This window comes from Vicia villosa, unplaced genomic scaffold (genome assembly GCF_029867415.1).
Source record: "Vicia villosa cultivar HV-30 ecotype Madison, WI unplaced genomic scaffold, Vvil1.0 ctg.002073F_1_1, whole genome shotgun sequence".
Classification (NCBI taxonomy): Eukaryota; Viridiplantae; Streptophyta; class Magnoliopsida; order Fabales; family Fabaceae; genus Vicia; species Vicia villosa.
Window position 1 is genome coordinate 350,234 of NW_026705828.1, and position 10,893 is coordinate 361,126.

At 33.9% G+C, this 10,893-nt stretch overlaps 1 protein-coding gene and 1 long non-coding RNA gene across 2 annotated transcripts; both read right to left on the reverse strand.

Moving 5' to 3' along the window:
- Window positions 1-5,742: 5,742 nt before the first annotated feature.
- Window positions 5,743-7,744, reverse strand: LOC131637692 (pectinesterase 2-like). The gene is made up of 2 exons (XM_058908296.1): window positions 6,801-7,744; window positions 5,743-6,612 (listed from the first exon to the last, which is right to left on the reverse strand). Exons 1-2 carry the CDS (start codon window positions 7,654-7,656, stop codon window positions 5,924-5,926), a joined length of 1,545 nt encoding a protein of 514 aa, XP_058764279.1. The 5' UTR covers window positions 7,657-7,744; the 3' UTR covers window positions 5,743-5,923.
- A 1,483-nt stretch (window positions 7,745-9,227) lies between these two features.
- LOC131637697 (uncharacterized) lies at window positions 9,228-10,411 on the reverse strand. The gene is made up of 3 exons (XR_009294388.1): window positions 10,233-10,411; window positions 9,625-10,130; window positions 9,228-9,447 (listed from the first exon to the last, which is right to left on the reverse strand). It is a non-coding gene; the product is annotated as an uncharacterized LOC131637697 (long non-coding RNA).
- Between the last annotated feature and the right edge of the window lie 482 nt (window positions 10,412-10,893).

Sequence of the window (10,893 nt, forward strand, 5' to 3'; positions counted from 1 at the left end):
TTTACTTGCATTGCATGGCTTGATTTATAGCCAGCTGAGGAAGCATAAACACATGGATTACTAGCCATGTGTCACTCAAACTTGTTGCCTAACCTAGGTGACATTTGTAGTATCTTGGTACATCGAAATTACTTTGGAGTAAATAAAATTTCTGAAAATTGTTTTTTCTTTATATGAAAGAAGAATGTTTCTTTTGTTAAGATGATAAAGTCGATTGTATAAGGAATATTTGTCATTATATGAATATCATAAATTGTACCATAAGTAGAATTCTATTACATTTTTTAAAGCAATAAATATCAACCAACGGTTAGCACATATTTTTGATAGTGAAAAAAAAAAAAAACTAGAAAGAAGATTTGTATTGTAGTTAAAGCTAATTTTTTTTTTCAAATTTTTATAATTTTATTTTTTGAAAAGTTAAGTGTATAACATATTTAATATAAATTAAAGAATTGTAAGAATTTTTTCTTTAAAATAAAATCTTTTGTAAGAACTTCGTAGTTACTTAAACATAGACGTTTTGAATACAAGCAAATATTGTAAGGAAAAAACTTAGATGGACAAGAACGAAACATTTTGATTTTGCATACAATCAATTACAATTTTATTATTAATTAAAAAAAATTCTCTCTTTCAATATCATAACTATCATATAAATCTAATTAAAACAAAAATTAAATTTTAAATAAATTTTAAATTTTCCCTCTTCTTATTAATTATTCTTAAAAATATAAATTTATGTTCGTTTTGATGCAAATATTTCTCATAATGTAACGTGAGAAATATTGGGCTTAATTTACATAGTTAAAATATATTTTTTAACTATGAGTCGATTCATAGCAAAATATATTCTAAATCAATTCATAGCAAAATCTATGAGTCGATTCATATTTTTAACTATGAGTCGATTCATAGCAAAATATATTTTTTAACTATGAGTCGATTTTGCTTAATTTATTTTAACTATTGCTTAATTTATTTTAACTATTCACTGATTGACTTGGAGTTGGTGTCAAGTTGAATTTCAATCACCCTAAATACACAAGTTTGTGAGTAACTCCCACCACACCAAAAGTTTGTGGTTGCGGTTGTTTTTGTGTTAACATATTTTAATTCAATTTTCTTATATTTTTTTGTCTTTGTTGATACTTTTCAAGAGGAGTCTTTCGAAAAATTGAAGTTGGTCAGATTTGAGCGATTTTAAAAAAGAAAATAAATTTTAAGCATGATTTAACACCTTAGGGGAAAAGGTGGTACTTACATGCACTTCAATGTTCAAATAAGGAAACCAGACATATAATATATAGACATATAATATATGTAAAAATGTGTGACTCTGTTTATAGGATGATTGTATGGTTTATGAGGGGTTTAGAATCTTCCTGTGCAAGATAACTGTTAAATTGCATAAATTTTATGGTATAATTCATTATGTTATTTGATGATCTTCATTCCATCATTTTCTGGGATTATGTGTTTTCTTAGGGCAAGTCTCTGCTTGTTCCTGAGGTCTTATAATCTTCTATGTGTTCTTAGATTGCCGAATGATGCCTTCATGTGATGTCATTACACGGCGTCATGGCGATATCCCCACCTCTTATCAGAAGGTCCTTTGGACTTTGACAAATGATGGGCCTAATACATAGGTCGAATACAATATTGCATTCACCCGTGTGGTTTCATGCCTTTCAACCTTTGACGGGCCTTTCTGATCCTTGTATGTTTGATTGAGTTTGAGTTTTGGTTACACTCCCTCTCTCTCGCCAAGTTTTAAAGGGATGCTCCTTGTCATTTGGTGTCAGAACCAGCTGTACATGTGTTAATTAGCTGTATATTTTATATTTAAATAGGATTAAAATCCCATAAAGAGGATTTGATTAGCTGAATAATGTGTATGTATTTATAGAAATGATTGACCCTTAATTATAGAATTGACTGAGGGCAATAATGAGTATTTATTAGGAATTTTCTTCTCTAAGTACATTGTATTCTATTTAAGAGCACAAGCTGCTCTATCATAATAAAAGAAAAATTATCTCTGTCATGGCATCAAAAATCCATAGGAGCATGTTAAAAATTGTGGTATGCATTGCCATTGTTTATGCAGTACGGCCTGCATTGCTGAATTTATTTTACAGTCTATATTATTGTGGCCAGCAGTTTGGCTCGTGCATTGTATTGTTAGTCACACCAGTTGGCTGTGCATTTGTAATCAAGTTCTGATTATAGTGGATTAAGTCCTCGTTGAGAGAGGCAAATCACCTGAGGAGGGTGGACTGGAGTAGTTTGAGTTGCAAACGAACCAGGATAAAAATAACGGTGTTATGTTTATCTTTCCTCCAAAACAAAAAGAATCACTTAATCAACTCCCCCTTCTAAGTGTTTTCTCAACCTTCAATTGGCATCAGAGCGCTTGGTTCTAGGTGCAAACACTTAACCGTGTCAGAAAAAGATCCAGAAGGAAAACACTATGGCGAATGATTCAACAATGGGTATACAAAACCCCCTGTGTTTGATGGAGAAAACTTTGAATATTGGAAAGATAGAATAGAAAGTTTCTTTCTAGGATAAGATCCTGATCTATGGGATATTGTGGTAGATGGCTACAGTCATCCTGAAGATGCGAGTGAAAAGATAGCTAGGAAGAACATGACAGATAAACAAAAGAAAGAATTCAAGAGTCATCACAAAGCCAGAACTATCCTGCTAAGTGCTATCTCACATGCAGAATACTTGAAAATGACAATATATTTGAGTCACTCAAAATGACTCATGTAGGCAATGCTCAAGTCAAAGAGACAAAAGCTATGGCCTTAATCCAGAAGTATGAAGCTTTCAAGATGGAAGATGACGAGACCTTTGAAGCCATGTTCTCGAGGTTTCAAACTCTGACTGTTGGCTTAAGAGTTCTAAACAAAGGATATACTAAAGGTGATCATGTCAAGAAAATAATCAGAAGTCTACCAAGAAGATGGGGGCCAATGGTTACAACATTCAAAGTCGCAAAAAATCTAGATGAAGTATCCCTTGAAGAACTCATCACTACTCTAAGAAGTCATGAGATTGAGCTCGACGGAAATGAGCCTCAAAAGAAAGGTAAGACTAGCTCTTAAATCTGTTAAAAAAATTGAAACTAACGTTTTGCAGGCTAAGGAAGAATGCTTAAACGAATCCGGATCAGAGGAGGAAGATGAGCTGTCTCTTTTTTCTAGAAGAGTGAATCAACTTTGGAAGAACAAGCAAAGAAGGTTCAGAAACTTCAGAAGACCAGAATATAAAGGAGAATCCTTTGAATACAAAAGGGTTTAGAAGAGGTAATGCATGCTATGAATGTAATGAGCCAGGACATTTCAAGAGTGAATGTCCCGGACTGCAAAGAGAAAGGCCTAAGAAGAGGTTCGAAAAGAAGAAAAGTCTAATGGCTATATGGGATGATTCTGAATCATCTGAAGACGAATACAACTCAGAAGATGAACACGCCAACATAGCATTCATGGCCACCACCGAAAATAGTTCAGATTCAGAAGCAGAGACCAATGGGGTATTTTCTGAACTTACTAGAGAAGAGCTAGAAGAAAGTCTATCAGAACTTCTAGAGAACCACAATAAATTAAAATTCAAATATATGAAGCTAAAGAACAGCTTAGTAGCTGAAACAGAAAAACTTAAAATTGAGAATGCTGAGATTAAAGATAATAATTTGAAACTCATAGAAGATCTGAAAAATAAAAAAATCCTTAAGTCAGAAAGTTCTTCAAGTACTAAAGATATTTTGAAAGAATATGACGATGGTTTTCAAAAGTTTCTGGCTAAAAGTATAAACAGAAGCAAAATAGCTTCTATGATTTATGGTGTAAGTAGAAACAATAGAACTGTTATTGGCTATAATACACCCAAAGGAAAGGAACCATATCAACCTAAACCGGTTGATGAAATGACAATCACATATAACCATTGCATACACAATTTAATTTTGGACACACTCATGATATCAAATATACATCCTATTCTGATAGCTCTCATGCCAGACCTAAAGTCAAACAGAACTTTAGGCACACTAACACAAAATGACCCAAAAAGATGTGGGTACCTAAGAAGAAAATGATCTATGTTGCAGATGTCCTTAGCAGTGAATTCAAGACACCAATCATGGTACCTGGACTCTAGATTCTCGCGGCACATGACGGGAAGAAAGTCTATGTTCCAAAGCTTGGAACTTAAATCTGGCGGGGACGTTAGATTTGGAGGGAACCAAAAAGGAAAGATTATTGATTCAGGAACTATCGGTAACGGTAACTCTCCCTCTATAACTAATGTTTTACTAGTAGACGGTTTAGCCCATAACTTGTTGTCTATAAGTCAATTAAGTGACAACGGCTATGACATAATATTTAATCAAGAGTCTTGTAAAGCTGTTAGTCAGAAAGACAAATCAATCTTGTTTACTGGTAAAAGAAGGAACAACATTTATAAAATCGTTCTCTCTAAACTTAAAACTCAGAAAGTAACTTGTCTTCTGTCTGTTAATGATGAGCAATGGGTTTGGCACAAAAGATTGAGACATGTTATCTTGAGAAGATTATCTCAGCTCAACAAACTCAATTTGGTAAGAGGTCTCCAAATATGAAGTTAAACTCAGATGCTCTTTGTGAAGCATGCCAGAAGGGAAAGTTTTCAAAAACCTCTTTTAAATCTAAAAATGTTGTTTCCTCCTCTAGACCATTAGAACTTCTGCGTATTGATTTATTTGGTCCAGTTAAAACTGCATCAATCAGAGGCAAGAAGTACGGATTGGTCATTATTGATGACTACATCAGAAGGACATGGGTAAAATTTTTAAAACACAAAGATGAATCACATACTCTGTTCTTTGACTTCTGTAACCAAGTTCAAAATGAACAAGAACTTAAAATCATAAAGGTTAGAAGTGATCATGGAGGAGAATTTGAGAACCATTTCTTCGAAAAAGTTCTTTAAAGATAATGGAATCTCTCATAATTTCTCCTGTCCTAGGACTCCTCAGTAGAATGGGGTGGTAGAACGTAAGAACAGAACATTACAAGAAATGACTAGAACTATGATTAATGAAGCCAATATGACTAAGCATTTCTGGGCAGAAGTTGTTAACACATCATGTTATATTCAAAATAGAGTCTCCATAAGACCTCCCTTGCCGGAGTCCTCTATGTACTTTGAATTCATCAGTGAGACTTCCATTCACCAGAATCGACAAGATTCTTAAAACCATCTATTTTCTGTGATGCATATATAAACTTTTTAATATTAGTCACATGGTCGCACCTCTTTCTATTCAAAGTTATGAGAATGATTTTCTTAATATTCAAACAATCAACAATCGACAACAAGATGACCTTCTATAGCTTTCAATTCAACTCATATTTGTGTACTCCATACAAGTGAAAGCGTCTAAAAAAATTGAAGACATATACATCACATTTTCTCATTCTAATTCTAGTGTCATCATTTGTCAAATTTTTATTTATTTTCGTATAATCACGACTTCTTTCATGTCCCAACGCATATTTTTTTCTACTATAACCTAAATCAAACTTTTTCACAAGTATGATAATACCTAAGCTAACTGAAATCACCATATCATCTACTAAGGTGAATTTATGTTTAGTCAAATCAATATCTTATTCTATTTTCATCATCAAATCAAAAGATATAAATAGAAACCAATAACTAACTAATAAGAACATAAACAACAAGCTTTTCACTATATAGTTAATTACAGAACTTTACATGTCTTCATACTATTACAGAATGTGTATTTTCGTTACAAACCTAAAATAAAATAATTAAATAAAAAAAGAATAAACAATTGACAAAATACATTTAACAATTACAAATAAATCAACAAATAAATCAATAAATGGGAGTAAGTAGTTCTACTCAATTAAAGAGTAGATGTAAAAGGCACTTTGGTTGCAGGTAACCATGAGTTTCCAGCAATGAAATTCGAAACAGTGAATTTCGATGCTTCAGAAGCACTAGTCATCACATGATAACCTTGCCATTTCACTCGGTTTCTTGTAGAAGAACCAAGACCAGTGTTCATGTACTCACCATAGTATAAACTCCTTAATGCAAAATCACCACTCCATTCCAACCAACCAGCTGGATGAATCAAACTATCAAGAGAACTCTTCATAAAAACTGTCCTAGAGTATTGCTTCCATGGTCTTCCAAGATAAGTCTTAACCGAACCTTGAACAGGTTTCAAATCCGAAGCAGCGGTAACCCTAGAGTTATGAATGGAAATACCAGTGTTTTGATTTGGATCCATTCTACCTTGTGCAGTAATTGTGTTGACTTTGTTTGGAGGGTTTCTTGCAAATATGTTGCAGTTTTGGAAAACTGCAGCAGCATTACCGAATATGAAGTCGACTGTACCGTAAATGTTACATTCTTTGTAGAATTGTCTATCTGAATGTACATATAGTGTGTCTTGATAACCTTCAAAACTACATCTATAAAATACAGACAAGTCTGATCCAGAACGAAGCGCGACAGCTTGATGGTTACTTGCACCAGCAGTGTTTCTAAACGTTATATCTTGACCAATAAATCCATCCCCAACAACAGCTGCAAAAATATGTAATGTTAGTTAGGTTTCTAAAGTTTAACAATAAGTTGGTGATAAGATAAGGAGCACAGACACATACACAGACATCAAACACTGACATGTCGAACCAGTAATCACATGTGTTGGTGTCGGACAATGACACACGTCAGACATCAGACAAGTTCTAAAGGTGGTTATAAGTACTTACCAACTGTGGCTGAACGAAAAGTCGTGGTTCCTCCTCCGACACTTTTGCTACCAGTGATTATAGTTTTTCCAATACCATCTCCTACCAACATGATATTCTTTGCTTTGATTTCAACTTGTTCATTGTAAACACCAGCCTTCACATGTATAACATACCGTCCTTTGTTATTCTTTGGTGCAGCGTTTACAGCTGCACTAACTGTCGTGTACTTTCCTGATCCATCTTTAGCCACTACTGCATTAGGCTGAGAAGATGAAGATGTTTGCAACAACTTTCTATCACCAGGCCTAACCCATGTCGGGAAACCATCTTTGTAGCTAGGTTCTTGATATTGAACTTTGTTAAGAGCCAAGGTATTGCTTAGCAATTTAGTAACATTGTTGGACATGAGAGGAAGAACATAGTCTTGAACACCAAGATCATAGAATCCAGCTTTACATGTCTCGAGGTTTGTGAGAGCAGTGCTTAGCCATGTTTGAGCATCAACTTGAGAACATTTAGTTTTAGTGTCTAGGGTTTTGTTAAGCTTAAGGATGGTTTGTTGGTATAGGTCAACACAATCAGCCCATGCAGATATTTCACGTGGGTTATTGCATTTGGAGCGTAATGAAAGAGTGTTTGCATGGGCTTTGAGTGCTCTTTGTTGAACAAGTTGTAATGAAAGTTTGAAGAAATCAGATTTTTGTTTGATGAGATTGTGTTGGTAAGAAGGGTTATTGTTCAAGAAATACTCACAAGGTTGAGGGTTAGGAGTTTGGTTACACCATAGTTTAACTTCATTTGTGGAATAAGAGGAAACAAAAGAAGAAAGTAGAAATGGAACCAAAAGTGTTAGAAGCAAACGAATAGCTATCATGATTAATATATAGTCTTAAGAATTGTTTTGGAATAATGAAAAGTGAAAGATGAAGATGGTGTATAAGAGAGAAGAGTGTTTTGATATATTGAAATGGAATTGGAATGTGTTTCATGGGATAATATATTGTCTTTATATAGGGCAAAAAAAAGGGTAGGAAGGGGTATTGTTGGAATTAAAAATAGTGTAGCCGTCAAGCAGTACTACTCACATTTTCTATGGCTTTTTGCTTTTGTTTTCCTTATTTGAATATGTATGTATATGCTAGCTTTTTAATGTTTAGTTTTGTTAACAATGAACATCTAAGTTTTTTAGCAATATTGGGATAGATAGAAAATGATTCATGCATAACTTTTGACTTTAAAATCTACGTATGTATATTATTTGACTTTACTAGTTGTAGCAATATTATAGCAACGAAATAAAACGCGTTAATATAATATTCTTATTCAGAACATGACGTGTATATTTTGGAGACTGTGGCTAATTGTATTGGACTTGATTGTCAACGAACAAAGGATAAAACACATAGGTTGAATTTTTTGAATGGAAGACTGGATAAGTTTCCGAGAGGTTTCCTTAGGCTGGTTGAGAATAACTAGAATATTTGTTAACCATCTAAATAATCTTGCAAATTTCTCATTGCACCCATATAATATAAAAACATCCTTGAAAAGCATTTTTTATTTATTTATATTTTAAGATGTTTCGCACATGCATATTCAAACTCATCATTCTTTAAACGTTTTTTGTTTAAACATTAGATTTAAAATGTCAGGTGTTTTCTCGGATATGTATATTCAAAATCACTCTTCTTTGAATGTTTTTTGTTTAAACGTTAGATTTAAAATGTCAGGTGTTTTTTCGGATATACATATCCGAAAAAACTTCAAAGAAATTAAAAAACTTGAGATATTGATTAATTCGGATATGCATCTCCGAATTAATCAATATCACAAATTTAATTTAATTTTATTCTGTCAAAAAAATTATATTTATTTATAATATAGTTATAATATAATTAATATGAGTTATTATTAATAACAAATTATTTAATTACAAATTGTTATAAATAAGGAATAAAGATATTAAATAAAATTTTAATTTTGTAATAATTTATTTATCATAATTTTTTTTTAAATTATAAAAGTAAATATCTTTTTTTTAAAATAAATTTCACCGTCTCTAAAAAAATATATAAATCTATAGAGAAATTCCCATAATCTATCCGAGTGGAGTAGATTCTGAATATTGCTCATAGAGCTATCAAATGGATTGATTGACTTAGATCTGTTTGGCCCATCATGTGTATTATGGATATCGAATGACTCTCAAAATCTTAACATTTTTTTAAAATTTATTTATATTATACCACAAACATTTTCTGAGTAAACATTGTCTCATCTATAATATTAAAAAAAATTATAATATACAAGAGAGAAAGTGAGTGAGAAACAAGAGAGAGAGTGAGAATCAAGAGATACGTTTTTCACAGAGTTTCAACTTTCAACCAAGCAATGGAAGGGGGATGGATTGCACTGAAGGAAAAAAACAATAGGATGACGGGGAGGAGCCAAATGGGACATTTTGAAGAAAGAAAATGGTGTGGATAGAAGCAGGGTGACAACCATTTTCATAACTGATTTCGGGGAGAAATGGAATGCTAAACACCTGTTCATGGAATTCAAGGATTTAGGTTTGGTGGAGGAGATTGTAATACCTCCAAAGAGAGACTGGAGAGGTAGCAGATTTGGATTTGTCAGATTCATCAATGTGAAGGATGAGAAGAACCTGAAGATCAAGATGGACAACATTTGGTTAGAAGGATCAAAACTAAAAGCAAACATTTCCAAGATCAATAGGAAGGAAGAAAATTTCATTCACAGAGTAGACAACAAACAGAATCTTGGAACCAATAATAGAAGGGATAGACATACAAGTGCTAAACTCAGGTTCGAGAGCAGTTACCTCAAGAATTTCACAACCAACAAGACGGGAGGTTCAGGGCCATCAAGATTTTGCGGATGTAATCAAAGGGGCTACTGTTAAGGATTCTATAGATAACAAGGAAGTCTGTAAATCCTTTTACTACACCTCATCAGATTCTAAAAATTTAAGATACAACAAAGCTAAAGTTGGTATTACCCGAAGCCCTGGACTTGCTTTTTGCGTTGCTCAAAGCCTCCTTGAAGAGGGCATCTTCTCTATCACAACAACTGCTTTGGGCCCTAATCTATGTCTTTTGGAGGAGAATGTTGAAGGAGACTTGGAGACCCTGTTAGCTGATGAAGGAGAATGGAAGAATCTGTGGTTCAAAGAGATTAGAGATTGGAGAGAATCGGATGCGGAGTGTGCAAGTGTGGCATGGATCTCAATCTTTGGCATTCCTTGCTTTGTTAGGAGTGAGAGCTTCATCAACACTATCTTGGCTGACATAGGAAGAGTTGTGAATCCTCAAAGCATAAACCTCAAACCTAACAGATTAGACGTTCTAAACATCATGATTTACACAGATTCTTTGGACTACATTAGAAACAGAGTGAAAGTATGCATTGATGGGATTTTGTTTAACTTACTCATCATAGAGGAAGTTCCCTTGCACAAAGAGGAGAAGGAGGATCCTTCACGAAGCTCTTCTTATTCTTATGAAGATGAAAACTCAGTCTCTTTTTCGGGAAAACCTGATAGCGAAGATGAACAGTCTTTCCAGCGCTCTGTTCTCAGCCCCAATCGCGAACAAGAACCACCAGCTAACTGTCTGATTCTCAGCCCTAAACAGCGTCAGCCACAAAAATAACCACCACGATAATCCACCGGTCAGAAACTCGATTTGTCTTGGGAACAGAAGGGACATACAGGCGGTGATGTTGATGGATTGTCAGAAACTCAGAAGTACGAAGGAGACGGATCAATAAAGGAGAAGAACTTTACCGCAAACATTAATTACAAGGATGCTTTTGTGGATAAACTTGAAGCTTTTTCTGGGACGACTAGAACCTCAGACTCTATTTCCATGAATACTTGCAGCAGAGTTTCTGATTCTTTTGGGAATAGGTCTTTGGGGGTTAACGCTATTGAAGGGGTGGAGCAAGTGGGGCCGGAAGGTCTTTGTATTTCCAATTGTTTTAATGATAATAATCATTTAACAAAGAATAACAAAAGTAACGTAGTAAAGGGGGGCCACACAACTGATTTTGAATTAAAGGACCGAGTCAACTTTGCCAGCATCAGCAAGGA